Consider the following 14899-nt stretch of genomic DNA (forward strand, 5'->3'; position numbering starts at 1 on the left):
CTCTCTGAAATCAATAAAATATACATAGTATTGTTTTGTGTGTGTGTTTTTTTTTGGGGGGGGGGGGAGAAAGAAAAAGGAAGCCTCATTCTGTTGCCTCTGGTATTTACTGGTATCTGGTCCCACACTTGCCCTGATCTCGGCTGCACTGGGAACCCAGACTCACAAGGTGAGCCCAGGGCAGATGTAAGACCTGAGGTTCAGGCAGCTGTTAGAGAAAGCCTCCTAAGAAGGCCGGCGTCTTTCCTGTTTACCCACGGGGGATAACAGCGAAGGAGAGGGACACCTGTGTGATTCTGATCTCGGGGCTCCCACTTGAGAAGTCAACGGCCCTCCTGTTATTGGAAGAGACGCGCAGGTAAAACTCCGGCAGACAGCGGCCCGGGGACGGCGGGACCTGCACAGCGCACTGCACGCTGCTGCCTGTGCTTCTCAGAGCCACGGGAACAATGTTCGAAAGCAAAGCAATGATCCGTTCTATTGTGGGGGGCAGGCTCATCATCTCCTCACAACAAAGGGGTTCAACAGGGCATCACTCGCCTGACCCCAGACCTTAATGCGGTCAGGTTTGTTCCGACGACAAGGTTCGTGACAAAAGAAGCTGCGTCCCTCTCGCTGTGTCAGAAGGGAAACAGTCCCTTCTAGGCAATCTCTGCACATTTGTTTTCAAGTTCCCTTTCCCACTTTCCTGAAACCAATGGATCTATTTCATCCTCCTTAACGGCATCGATTTTTAGCCTGATGAGGAACACACAAGGACTTGTATCAAACAGACTGTATTTGAAGAAAAGATGCCAAAGTAGGACAAAATGGAGAAAAAAAGCCACTTGAGGTCAGCCACAAGCCACTGGCGTTCGCAGCCTCCTAAGCTAAAGCACCGCGTCCATTTACAAGAGGTTTGGAAGTTCAAGTCCTGGCTGGTTCCGTGCACACCACGTGCTCCCTGTGATGAAAAGACGCTGGCCTCAGGCTGTCCCATGCACCGCAGGCCCAGAAACCAGCCCCGGGCGCACCGAGCCCCTCGTCCCTTCTTTCCACAAACCTTGGAGATCACAAAGCGGCGACCGGCTGCGCTTCCGTTAGCTTATCTCTGCTGCCACCTGCAGGCCACACTGCTCTCCGGCCCCGCACTCCTGACCTGGGGAGTCTGAGCATCTCTGATCCCTGCAGGAGGGGCGGGCGGAGAGCAGACCACCACCGCCTGCCCACGGAAGGAAAGGAACGTTCCTCTTACCGCCGTAGGCAGATGAGTTTTAAAAGACAACTGACAAACTGATGAGTTTTATTTTAAGACAAAAGGAACCATACAAAAAACGTGTAAGGCGAACACTCCACCAACCGCCACCAGGGGTAAGAACGAGAGCTCCCCAGAGCCCGCGCGTACCCATCCTCACCCGAACCAAACAGGTCAGCTCCGTGCTCGTGCCCCGCGTAGTCTGAGTCGTTTAATGATTGCACCGGAGATGGACCCGACTTAGGACACGAGTCCGTTACGAAGAAGCTGGTCCTGTCGGACGGAGCAGCGCTCAGCGGGCCCCACCAGGGGCCGCCTGGCCGCCTCCCCTTGTGGGTTCTCCGAGGGAAGACGGTGATGGGAGGTGCCTGCCCTCCGGCCACAGGACTGCAGGCGCCTGGAGGCCCGGGAGTCGGGGGCAGCCGTGCCCAGAGCCTGTGAGTAAGTCTGGCTGGCTGGCTGGCAGCACCCGATGGCTGGGAGCAGCATTCGCCTGGGTGTCTGGGCAGCTCCCCACGCTCCCTGTGCGGTCAGAGGCCGGGCTCCGGGGCGGCCTCCCGCTGCCCCGCGGAGGAGGCCGGGGCGCCCGGCTGCCCGGAGGCCCCGCTGTCGGGCGGGAAGGTGACCAGGTCCGCGTTCTTGCTCTCGCTCTGCTCGCTGTGCTGCTTCCGGTGGCAGCGCAGCGAGTCGTCGCGGACGAAGGCGGCCCCGCAGGTCTCGCAGCGGAAGGCCCTCTGAGTCACGATCTTGGCCACGTGCGGGGAGCCGCCGCCGTCCCGGGGGAGCGCCTCCTTGGCCGGCGGGGCCCGGTTCTCCGTCGTCCTGGCCTCGTCCCGGTGCACCTTGTCGAAGTGCTTGGCCAGGCTGCTGGGCCGCTTGGTGTCGAAGCTGCAGAAGTCGCACTTGAAGGGGCGGTCGGGGCAGTGCACGCGGCTGTGCACGCGCAGGGCAGCCGCGCTGGAGCAGGAGTAGCTGCACTCGGGGCACTTCTCGGGGTGGTCGGCCCGGTGCAGCCGGCTGTGCGCCAGCAGGTCCGCCCGGTCCCGGCCCTGGAAGCTGCAGTGCAGGCACTTGAAGGTGTGCTTGATGCGCACGTGCGACTTGAGGTTCGCCTTCATGGTGCAGCGCACGTCGCAGAAGTCGCACTTGAAGGGCTTCTCCCCGGAGTGCACGATCATGTGCCTTTTCAAGTCCGAGCTGATTTTGAACTTGGCGCTACAGAGCCAGCACTGGAAGGGGGTGTCCCCTAGCAACGGAAGGTGTGTTTCCATTAGAGCAGGCAGGCAACACAGACCTCCCCCCAAGCATGCGTCAGAACACCTGGCCACAAAGGGAACAGTGGGGTCTTTGGACTCCGCTACCTCATAATTTGGATTCCTCGCGGAAGTTTGGCCTCATAATGACACCATCTCCCATGTGTACTAACTAGCTGAGTCCTCACAACAGCCCTGTGAATGGGTACCGTTACCCAACTACCCCCATTTTACAGCTGGGATAACTGAGGCTCAGAGGGGTCAACGTATGGATCCTGAATAGCAGGGATCTGAACCCCGGCACCATGGCATCCAAGCCCATCCTCTTCACGAGGGCACTTCCGCTTCGCTGCTAAACTCTCCCTTATGTCAGAACTGGACACAGGAGGAGGAAGAGGTGCACACAGTGTTACAAAGCCCTGTCCTCACCCAGCTGGCACTTAGAAGCATGCTGACTCCAGCGTTTAAGCTACATTACATCAGTTAACTGTTTTGTATTCCTTGTGGAAGTTTCACACTTTCCCAATGACAACACGAGTTTTATTTCTAGAAGGAACACGGGAAGATGGCAGCAGGAGACACATACAGAGAGGCCGTAGCCTCCTTGGCCCCCCTGGAGACCGCGAGGGTTTTTAGTTCTTGTGGAGGTCGCTACTTTATGTATCATCGTCATGACGCTAAGCCAAGACGAGGTCTCACTCTTCCTACACCCTACCCGGGCACCCTCTCCCCCAGGGTCCTCCCGCACTGCGAGTTGTGGCCCTGGCCTTCTAGCATTCCCTTCCGATGGACAGCCTCACCACTGTGAGCCCGTCAGCTTCAGAGGTGTTCTGAGGATACCCTCTTCTTGTCAGGAATAGCTTTATTTTTACACTTAAGTTCAACAACATTTGCGAATTCTCAAGCTTTGACTAGTTGTTTTCAAATTGTATTTATTTTTTTTTTGGTTAATCCTTACTGGAGGATATTTTCCCACTGATTTTAGAGAGAGTGGAAGAGAGGGAAAGACAGAAATACCGACGTGAGCGAAACACATCAATTATGTGCCTCCTGTGCACGCCTTGACCGGGGACTGGGCCGGGGAGGAACCTGCAACCAATGTATGAGCCCTGGCCCAGATTTGAACCAGGGACCCTTTGGTCCAAAGGTGGATGCTCTATCCACTGAGCCAAACTGGCTAGGGCTGTTTTCACCTTTTAGGGTTCAGCTCTACTGAGTCCTCTCTTAACGTCATCGGAATGTTAACGGAGCCAGTTTTACCATAGGCTAACTGATATAAACAGAGTTATGTTCCAATCAACGTTAAAAGAAACAACATTGAACAGGACAGTGTGATTTGAGGACTGCTATAGAAGTAATTTATATCATGACAGCATGTAATATTCATCATACCCAACTACAGATTATGTTCACCCCCTTTCCAGGATCACTGTCACACCTGGGTCAGTTGATAATATGCATCAAGGTTTAATTGATCATCTTTTCCTACAGACGCATTTTGAGCCACATTTTATCATGCATGCTCTTGACTACACTGTTCATTTCTTGAGTAAAAAGAACCTCATCATCATCTCAAGTTGTCCAGTCTTTTAGTTATGTAAGCATTTACATGGACTTTCTAATGAATTTTCTGTGAGTTTCTGATTTACTAATTTTTTTTCCCTCTTAGCCTTTTATACAAGTTATTATCTTGCTATTTCCCTTTACTGCAATCCCAGCTAGCTGTATTCAGATATTCACATGTCAAATACCTCAGGTCAAATTTTTCTCCCTTGTTTTGATAGTGTCTATCTCCCAGTACCTTCCCTAGAATGGTGGCTTAGAGAAAAGTCTGAGTCCTTGTATATACCTTTGTCTGTTCTGTCTTTGGACTTGAGACAGTTGGGCTGGATATAAAATTCTACATTCAAAATGATTTTCCTGCTTAGAAGCCACCATTCCACTGACTCCAAAAGCCAGTGTTATTGAGGAGTCTTTCTAGGTAGAGACTGCTCTGGCCCCTCCTTTGGCCCTGCGTGACATCTTGTGAGGGCTTTCACACCTACGGCCCCTTAGAGCTATGAAATCATTTTTCTGATTTTCTCACTTCTACCTTTTTTTTCTTCCTAGACCTAGTCAGCAACCCAACTTTTAGCTTCATATTTGTTCTTAGTTCTCCAACACTCCCCCCCGCCCCCGCCCCAATCTCTGGGATTTTAAAAAACTTTGAGCCAGCAATCCTACTTTTAATTCACACCTCTTTGTTCTTACTACTTTTTCATAGAACTGTTCTTGGATGCAACATTTCTGCCACTGGATTGATACCAATTAGAATTGAAAAATTCTCATCTATCACCCAGGTACTCTGTTAGCTCCAGAATTATTTGTTAGACTGGGTGCTTTTTACACCATCATTTTCCACAAATGACTCATAATCCACAGTTGACACTTTGCTTAGAAAGAATGGATTGGGTTCCTTAGTCACAGGTGCTGTAGATATTTTTCTGCTGGGTAATAGTTTGGGCCATTTTGCCAATAGGCTCAGCTTCTCTGAGCACTGGGGCCTGGCTGTCTATAAGTCCAGAACGCTCAGGCCAGCCGGACAATGGCTGCAAGGGCTGGCTCCCACAGCCTGGCTGCCTCCCATCTGTCTGTTGGGACAGGTTTCTTTACTCAGTTTTAGATGACAACATATTTCTGTCTGCTTGCCATCTTCCATGAATTCACTGAAAATTCTCATTTTAGGAACCTTCTTATGAGACTCCCAATCCCCATTTTTCTGTGCCATGATGGATTATTTGGGTCTATTGACTGATCGATCATTATTTCGATGGGGCCCTCATAAAGAAGGGAAGGAAAAGGTCTTTGCAATGCCCAATTTCTATAACTGGAAGTTTGTGATCTGCAGTTACATTCCACTGCTTTTGCTACATGTTTCTGGATTAAACTATGCGATCAGAGTTTTAGTGAAAAGACTGAAACACCTAGTTTATATCTCAGATAATTCAATATATGCCTTAACTTCCTGGCTGCTGTACTGCCTACTCATCCAGTGCATTCTATGCAGGCATGTTAGGAAACCCAGCTGTTGGGTTTTCATCTTTTAATTAAAACCACAAGCTTCACCATCACCACAGAGAGTCCACGTTCCTTTACTTAACCACCAGGGTGTTTACGCTGCTTGTGCTTTACGTAAATAAAGGTTAAGAAACTGGCAGGTTTCTGGGTCAGGGACTCACCCGTGTGGGACCGGAGGTGCACGGTGAGCTGGCTGGAGTTGCGGCTGGCGTAGGGGCAGAGCTGGCACTTGTAGGGCCGCTCATCCGAGTGGATCCGCAGGTGCTTCTTCAGGCTGCTGCTGTCCACGGCGGCGTAGTCGCACAGGTGACACTTGTGGGGCTTCACGCTGGTGTGGCAGCGCATGTGCATGGTCAGATTGTCCTTCCGGCTGAAGCACTTGTCGCAGAACTCACACTTGTGTGGTTTGTCTCCTTCAAATACATGAAAGATTCAAGGATTTACGGGTTCCTCTCATCAAGACTACTGCAAAGAGATCTGACCAAAATGGTAGTTTGGGCACATGGGTCCGCCTCTTCCTTCTGCACAAATGCCCGGGACAGAAAGACACTTAAATCTAGACGCTGCCCAGCCAGTGTGGCTCAGTGGCTGAGCACTGACCTATGAACCAGGAGGTCATGGTTCGATTCCCGGTCAGGACACTTGTTATGGGTTTGATCCCCAGTGGGGCATACAGGAGGCAGCCGATCCATGATTCTCTCTCATCACTGATGTTTCTATCTCTCTCTCCCTCTCCCTTCCTCTCTGAAATCAATAAAAATATATTTTAAAAATCTAGATGCCCACACGGAGAGGAGAGGTGTGCCATGCATGGGACGCTCAGGAATCACGGAGAATTCAAAGGGCAGGTTCGATAAAATCAGACTGAAGGAGAAAATCACAGGCCAAACCCCACTGGGAACATGGGAGTGGCTACAGAAGTTCTCAGGCCTAAGTGTCCTAGGGCAGCTTTCTGGCTCTCACTGAGGAACCCATAAAGAGTGGCCAGGAGGGTCCCTCCCTTCTGTATGCCAAACTGCAAGGAGCAAAGTGTCCACCCTCCCACAGTTCCCCTGCCCCAGCTACCGGAAATGAGGGTGCTCAGAGCAGAGAAATAGCACAAATGGCCCAAGAAGTTAGAGATGCGCTGGGAGTCAGAGATCCCCGTGCTCAGAACATCTCTCCAAATCGAATGTTCCTTTCCTCCCCTACCACACTTCAGAGAGATCATGTCCAATACACATGATTTCACCCAGGAATCAAATGCAGGGGAAGCCAGAACCAGGAAGACATGCCAACTTGTCAAGGCTGAAGTTGGGATTTGAACAAAGGCAGTTTTGCTCCAGTATCTGCTACATTGTGCTGTCTCGGCAATCTTTTTTGTGTGTGGACATGTCCAAATCAAGAACTTGAAGTAATAAAAGCAGTTTTCATTCCCAGAATTATTTCCATTTTCTTCCAGTAAGTTGACTAGCAAAAGGATGTTACAACAGAGAAACTAAAAGATATGACAGCTAGCTCTAGATTGGGTAGGACAGAACAGAGCAAATCATTTATTTCTCAACAACAAACATGGCCCTGGGTCTTAACATGCCTTATCTAGAAAGGGTGGCCAAATTCAGAAGCCCAGATGGTAAGCTATGAAAGGCTTCAGAAAGAAAAACGTTCAGATCAGCACACAACTCCTCAGACCACACTGGATGGTAGCAAGATGGAAATAAAATCTATAAAGTTCTACAGAAATTGCTTAAATAGAATCCTACATTTGAACTGGCATTCAGGGGAAAAAGAAAGCCAGCTGACAGATGACTCAGGGTATCATTCTTGAATTGTATACACACATCAGGGGAGAAAAAGGAAGTGGATAAAATGTGGGATATGAGAAAGTAATGAAATGGAAAGTATTGCTTCCATACCATAAGAGAGAACTGACCATTAAAAACAAACAAAAAAACACAAAAATTTGGTAAAAATCCAACTAAATGTAAGTACAACAAACGTAAATGGATTAAATTTACTTGTTAAAAATTTCAAAAAGTCAGCCTGACTAGTGTGGTGGGGTTCTGTGGTTTGAGCATCGACCTATGAACCAGGAGGTCAAGGTTTGATTCCTAGTCTGGGCACATACCTGGGTTACAGGCTGGTCCCAGTAGGGGGCGTACAGGAGGAAGCCGATCAGTGATTCTCTCTCATCATTGATGTTTCTATCTCACCCTTTCCCTTTCCTTTCCTTTCCTCTCTGAAATCAATAAAAATATATTTTCAAAAAATTTCAAAAAGTCAGCTTAATGTGCTTAAGAGACCTAAGTAAAAATGACAAGGAATAGAAAATGATTAAAAAAAAACACAACACTTTAGAAAAATGCTAAAAGAACACAGGAATATCAATTTTAATATCGAATTGTGATGATGAAAGCCATTAGAAATTTCATATTAAAGAAAAGATTAAATTCACCACGTAGACGTGAATCAAACTTTTATGAACCTAACATGGTCTCACAAAAGGTTTTCAAAAAAGTCAGCCTGAAAATTGTAGGACATATTTTCAACAATTTTTGTTCATGAATCCAAATCAGATTACAAACCCACAGCCTGTTACTTTTTGTTGTTGTTAGTCCTCACCCCAGGATATCTTTTCCATTGCTTTGTAGGGAGATTAGAAGGGAGAAAGAGAAGGAGGAGAGAGAGAAACATCGATATGAGAGGACACACTGTTTGCTTTCCTCCCACATGTGCTCCAATTGGAGCTGGGGATTGAACTTGCAACCCAAGTGCATGCCCTTGATAGAGAATCAAACCCAAGACACCTTGGTACATGGGCCTCAGCTCTAACACTTGGCCCACTGGCCAGGGCACCATAATCCATCACTTTTAAGTTCATTTTTAACAGAAGACTGAAAACAAGTGAACCATATGGGAGTTAATAAACTAGAAGGAATAAATGAGTCCAGCACTTGATCAAAAAAACCAAACTTGGTTGTTAAAAGAGGAGGTTTGCTCAGAAAGAGAAGATTCTGCCCGGCTGGAATGGCTCAGTGATTGAGTGTCAATCCATGCATCAAGAGGTCGCTGGTTGATTCCCTGTCAGGGCACATGACCTGGTTGGGGCTCAATCCCTGGTGGGGGCCATGCAGGAGGCAGCCGATCAATGTTTCTCTCTCATCACAATGTTTCTCTCTCCCCCTCCCTATTTTTCTAAAAATCAATGAACACATTTTTTAAAATGTATTTATTTTTTAAAAAAGAGAAGATTCCAATAGACCAAGGTTTTCTGACTCTGCATTATCTCCATTTTGGGCCAGCTTCTTCTTTGCAGTGGGCTGTTCTGTATGTCAGCCTATTTCACACCATCCTGGACCCCTCCTCAGCACACACCCCCCCCTTTGTGAGAGTCAAATAAGTCTCCAGATATTGCCAAATGTCTCCTGTGGAGGGAGGGGAGTAACGCTGTGCCTGGTTGAGGACAGAGGCGTTGCAGAGAGAAAAGGGACTATAGATGGTCAAGTAGAACTTCACCCCAATAAATGTGGAAGATGTGATAAAATGGATGATGGCCCAGGAAGATATAAAGTAAAACGGATCGATGACAAGGTCAAAAGTTGCTACATCAGAGATGCACCCCGAAGTAAGTTGTTTGTACTGAGGTGTCGGCTGTCCTTCCCGGGAGAAATCTGTTCCCTGCCCAGGGACTGCGGTGTGTGGCTCGCTCTGCCCAGGGAAATGTGATCACAACTGATGAGTCACCGTTAGGCAAATGCTCTTCCAAACCAGCCAGCGTGTCATCGTCTCTCTTGCCCCAGATGACCTGTCACATTCCAGAGGGGGGGGTTCTTCATTTGGGATGTGTAGATACAATCCAGAGGGTGAAAGACCTTGTGTGGGAAATGATCAAATTTCCGTTTCTAAAACTTCTAACTGAATTTCAGCATTTCCTCTTGGTTAGCTGACCACACTAATCATGGCACCTGAGACCCTTGTGAATAGACATGAGCCAGTTCTCAAAGAAACATTTATGTTCATCGCTGCTCCGTAACGAAGGGAGTAAGCTAGCAGACCAGCCCACGAGGTCCTAACCTTCAATGTGGGGCTTCTCAGTGCTGATGTCCATACTAGTCATCTGGGGGTGGGGTGAGGGTGGCATTTAAATGCAGAACCTTGAGATACTATAATCCTATATAATAAAAAAGCTAATATGCATATTGTCCCTTCCGGAGTTCGACCGACCAGGAGTTGGACCACTCGCTCTGACGTGCTCTGACTACCAGGGGGCAGCACAGAGTGAAGGCCCCGGCCAGCAGCCAGCAGCTGGGGGAAGGAAGGTCCCAGCTGGCAGACGGACCTGATTGGCCCAGGAAACCTGCCCATGAACAAATTTCATGCACCAGGCCTCTAGTTGACATATAACATTGTGTAAGTTTAAGGTATACAATGTGAGGATTTAATATCTATGTATATTGAGAAATGATTAACCTTATAGTGGTCACAGCTCCATCACCTCTGATAATTACTTTTTTTTTTTTATGATGAGAACATGTAAGTTACTCTAAGCAACTTTCAGAATATAACAAAGGATACAGTATTGACCCCAGTCACCTCACTGTACTTCGGATCCCTAGAATGTATTCATCTCATAACTGAGAGTTTGTACCCTTTGACCAATATCTCACTTCTCAAGCTGAACTCATAAAAACAAAAAACAAAATATAGTTTCTGACTCAGTAGACCTGGGTAGGGTCTGAGATTCTGCATTTCTAACAAGCTCCCAGGGTCGTAAGGACTCAGCGTATTAAAATATCACACACTTAACACTTTGGTAGCAATTGTACTAAAATATAGCTTTCAATGGGATTTTACTCCATTTAAAAGCACTATCTGGGAAGGGTCCTAGTTTCACTAAGTTGCCAGGAGTCCACAGCAGACACAAGGTCAAGTAATGCCTTTAACTGGCGTGTTCCAGACAGAGGCCCCGCTGGGTCCTGCAGGAAAGCCCACAGGCACGGAGCTGTGCCTCACCCGGATGGGGCCGGGACCAGGTAGGGGTGAGGAGGGGACGCTGGGATGAGCGGCACTGTCTCCAGTTGCCACTGAAGGTGGTTCTCCCGGCACAGCCCCATCTACAGCCCCTCCCCGCCCTCTGATAAAAGGCACAAGCAGAGAGGACTGTGGGCACAGAAGACCAAATGTCCTAGAACAGTGGTTGGCAAACCATGGCTCGGGAGCCACATGCGGCTCTTTGGCCCCTTGAGTGTGGCTCTTCCACAAAATACCACGGCCTGGGCAAGTCTATGTTGAAGCAGTGGCGTTAGAAGAAGTTTAAGTTAAAAAAATTTGGCTCTCCAAAGAAATTTCAATCGTTGTACTGCTGATATTTGGCTCTGTTGACTAATGAGTTTGCCGACCACTGCCCTAGAAGTGTTTCCACGTTGGATTAACTGTTTAATAGCATAGGAAAGATAAATGCCTCAACTCACTTCATGAGAGATGAACTCGGCTATCAATGCCAAATGAAGAAATACGAAGTGATAGTAAAAATATAAGCCTTATAAGTCAATCTCTTATGAGGCCAGAGAAACCCCATGAGGCCACCTTAAAGGGAGCAAACCATCTGAAAAGCAGCCATCATTCTTGGTTAAAGATGACAGGAGAGCCTTCCTTTCAGATAAGGAATTAAGATACGATGGCTTCTTCTCACTGTTACTCTTCAACTCAGACCTGGAGCATCCAGACAGAGGTGCTCAGGATCAAGGTGAAAGATAGGAGAAAACGCTTTACTTGCATAAGATAGTCTACCAAAACAAAACAAAAGTACACTTGAACTATTAGAGTAAATGAGGGCATTTTCCCCCATTAATTTTTAGAGTGGAAGGTAGCAGGGGAAGGAGAGAGAGAGAGAAACATGATGTGAGAGAGATACATCAATTGGTTGCCTTAGGCATGCACTCCAACCAGGGCTGTGGATCGAACATGCAACCCAGGTATGTGCCCTTGACTGGGAATAGAAGCCATGCCCCTGCAGTGCATGGGTCAACCCTCTAACCATTGAGCAACACTGGCCAAAGCTCAAGTTTCATTTTAAAGCGGCTTTGCTACTATCAGACCTCTATCAACTTTCTGCCCATTGCCACGTTTCTCTCTGAATTGGGAGGTGAGGGAGGAAGGGTATGGCAAAGACTAAATTGAATGCAGAGTGATATATGGTGTTCTGCAATTCACTATGCTAATACAACCAGATGGAGAAAATACGGCATCTATACTGCATTTTCCTTTACTGCTGATGGGCCTTCAATGCAAATATTGGCATTTGTATTTCTTAGGTCATGTCCTGCTCAGATTCTTTCCCTTGAGATTATCTTTGACTTGGAGGAAACCTTGTATGTGCTGAAGATTAATTCCGCCCTATGTTCCAAATTTACTTGTGGGATACTTGTCTTCCCTTCTTAGTGGTGTCATTATGTCTTCTCTGTGGCTTTAATTGTCTACTTACACCATAAATTTGTCCTACTACATTATAGACTTTAATCCCTAACTTATTTAATATATTTGGAATTTGTGAATGAGGCGAAGGGCAATAACTTTTGTCCCAATGGACTGCCAACTGTCCTGGCCCCACATCACCAGAATTCACCTGCAACTCCTCCACCTCGAAATGCTGCCTTCAATTTGCATGCCCGCGCACCCCCTTTCTCTCCTACTCCCCCACACCTCTTCCTATGCTCTGTCCCATACTTATTTATACCACTTCTATTTATTTATTTATTCACAGATTGATTTATAACTCTTTGGTTATTTTAATTTCTAATAAAGCAAAAGATTTTGTTGTCCAAGATTTTGGGGCTAGCTTTGTGCCTTCTTTTCTCTTCTAGATGAATTTTATTGCCCAGGAAGCAGGTGGGAGAGTGGTCTGGAAGCTGAGGTGGCAAAAGACCTCATCCTGTCATTGCTAGCTTTCAAACAACACCATATTCACTTAAAAAAAAAAAAATATATATATATATATATATATATATATATATATATATATATATATATATTATTGATTTTTTAAAGAGAGGAAGAGAGAGGGATAGAGAGCCAGAAACGTCGATGAGAAATATCGACCAGCTGCCTGTGCCCGCAACCAACGTACATGCCCCTGACCGGAATCGAACTTGGGACCTTTCAGTCCGCAGACGGATGCTCTACCACTAAGCCAAACCGGTTTCGGCCATATGATAGAAGGACTTAGAAATTTGTGCTGGCTGGTAGGTTGGAGGGTTGATTCTATGTCAGGGCACATACCCAGGTTGTGGGAACGATCCCTGGTTCGGGAAGGTACTGGAGGCAACTGATAGATGTTTCTCTCTTTGATTCTCTCTCTCCTCCTCCCTTTCTCTCTTAAAAAAAAAAAGGCCTCCCCCCAAAGAAAGACAGTAAGAGCAATATATATTCAACGTATATATGATGAGAAAACTGATGCTGTTTTTATAATTATCTAGATATATTTACTGTTTACATTGACTTTTTTCTCTATATATTTTCTTGCTTACAATTTTGCTGGGGAAAAAATAGAAATGAAGCATTTTCTATCTTGTTCTTCCTCCTTCTCAGTCCTCGCTCTGTTTCTATTGTCTATTTGAAAATTTAGTTTTTCTTTCCATCCAAGACAAACAGACTCACATTTAAGGTAAAAACCCATATGTATGCCCCAACATGACTCTAGAATAAAAATAATAAAAAGAAAGACTCAATCCAAGTTCCAGGCCTGACTTTCCAACACTCCCCAAATAAGCCCTCAGCAAGCCTGCATGCTGGGCGCACATACACCTTAGCCTCTCCTAATGTGCCTGTCACACTCAGCCTCCACGGCCCTCGAAGTTCAGCCTGGGAGTGCCCGGGGGTCCTCGAGACTCATCTGGTTGAGTCTGTGGTCAAAGTATTTTCATACCCCTCCTAGGACGCGCTTTGCCCTTTTCATCACTGGCACTGTCACTGAGGAGTGATGGTGGGCCGGTCTGCTGGCACCTGAGCTCTCCCTGCTGTCCTGACAGCCTTCACAACCACCTGCCCCTGTCCCCCGCTGTATCCCCAGGGAAGCCAGAGCCAGTTTCACTCTCAGGAATAATATCCTTTCCAGCAGCTGAAACCATTTGATTAAATCTCTCCCCTGAATAAGCCTCTTTAACTCCCTGTGTGGTGAAACGGGATGTGGGATGTGGAAGCTGCTTCTGCTGCTGCAAACCACAACACATGGCTGTCTGACAAGCACCGGCACACTGTACGCAGGCCGCACCGCTTTGATTTGAAACAACTGGCAAACTATGGCTTTCTTTGTGTGTTGTTTTCAGATGTGGTCTTCGGCCGAATGAGCTACGTGGGCCTGTGGCTTCAAGGACAGTGACCAACACCACAATGTAACATTCAAGAAAGCTCTGAAAAGGGAAGTTAGGGTTTCAGAACACAGACCCGCTACTCTGGGCCTGCAGCTTCCTGATTTTTAGGTTTCCAAAACGAGATTGGCAATATTAACAGAAGTGATTTTCCCCATGCTGGAATGAAATGAGACATTTGGAGGAATTACCTAAGTTGGTAAACCAGTGTCTTCCCAGCGACCAATGCAGGACATGCCAACAATCAAGCTTGGGGAAAAGCATTCAGATCAATGCATTTTAACGGAACAGTTTGAAAAGTCTGTGGCTATGCGGCTGCAGAGTCCATGTAGCCACAAATCTTTCAGTAGCTAACCATATATTGCATTGTGGATTAAAGGAAAATAATTATCTACAAAGACTATCAACATTCCTCTCCATTTCCCATCACATTCAGGGTGGGGCAAAAGTAGGTTTACAGTTGTTCGCATAAAAATGCAATAATTAATACATATCGGTACAAGAATGAGCTCTGTATTTTGTGTGCTCACAATCGTAAACTCCCTTTTTTTTAAAATATTTTTTTTATTGATTTTTTACAGAGAGAGGAAGGGAGAGAGAGAGAGAGCTAGAAACGTCAATGAGAGAGAAACATCGACCAGCTGCCTCTTGCACACCCCCTACTGGGGATGTGCCCACAACCCAGGTACACGCCTTTGACCGGAATCGAACCTGGGACCTTCCAATCCGCGGACCAACGCTCTACCACTGAGCCAAACCAGTTTCGGCCGTAAACTCCCTCTTGCCCGCCCTGTCAGTGGGGCCAGGTTTTCATCACATGCTTCAACCAAAACAACACATGACAACGGACTGTACACAGAAACAGCCGAGGACCCAGCCGGCCATGAAACCAGACAGAAGAGATTTGCGAAGGCATAAACAATGCTACGTTTTGGTTTGGAAAATACTTGTTATAAAAGTGTTATGTTAATATAGAATGTGTTTTCTGTTATTTTTAAGCGAATAAATAT

General features: G+C 46.9%; 1 protein-coding gene across 2 annotated transcripts in view; it reads right to left on the bottom strand.

Moving 5' to 3' along the window:
* Positions 1-1265: 1265 nt before the first annotated feature.
* The window catches only part of ZFP64 (ZFP64 zinc finger protein), a 69704-nt gene continuing 56070 nt past the window's right edge, over positions 1266-14899 (bottom strand). For both annotated transcript variants that reach the window (XM_036418468.2, XM_036418469.2), the window contains 2 exons: positions 5706-5957; positions 1266-2480 (listed from right to left, as the gene is read on the bottom strand). In XM_036418468.2, the coding sequence (XP_036274361.1) occupies positions 1765-2480; positions 5706-5957 (968 nt within the window). In that variant the 3' untranslated portion in view covers positions 1266-1764. The remainder of the gene's footprint in view (positions 2481-5705; positions 5958-14899) is intronic.

This window comes from Pipistrellus kuhlii, unplaced genomic scaffold (assembly GCF_014108245.1).
Source record: "Pipistrellus kuhlii isolate mPipKuh1 unplaced genomic scaffold, mPipKuh1.p scaffold_m20_p_6, whole genome shotgun sequence".
Classification (NCBI taxonomy): domain Eukaryota; kingdom Metazoa; phylum Chordata; class Mammalia; order Chiroptera; family Vespertilionidae; genus Pipistrellus; species Pipistrellus kuhlii.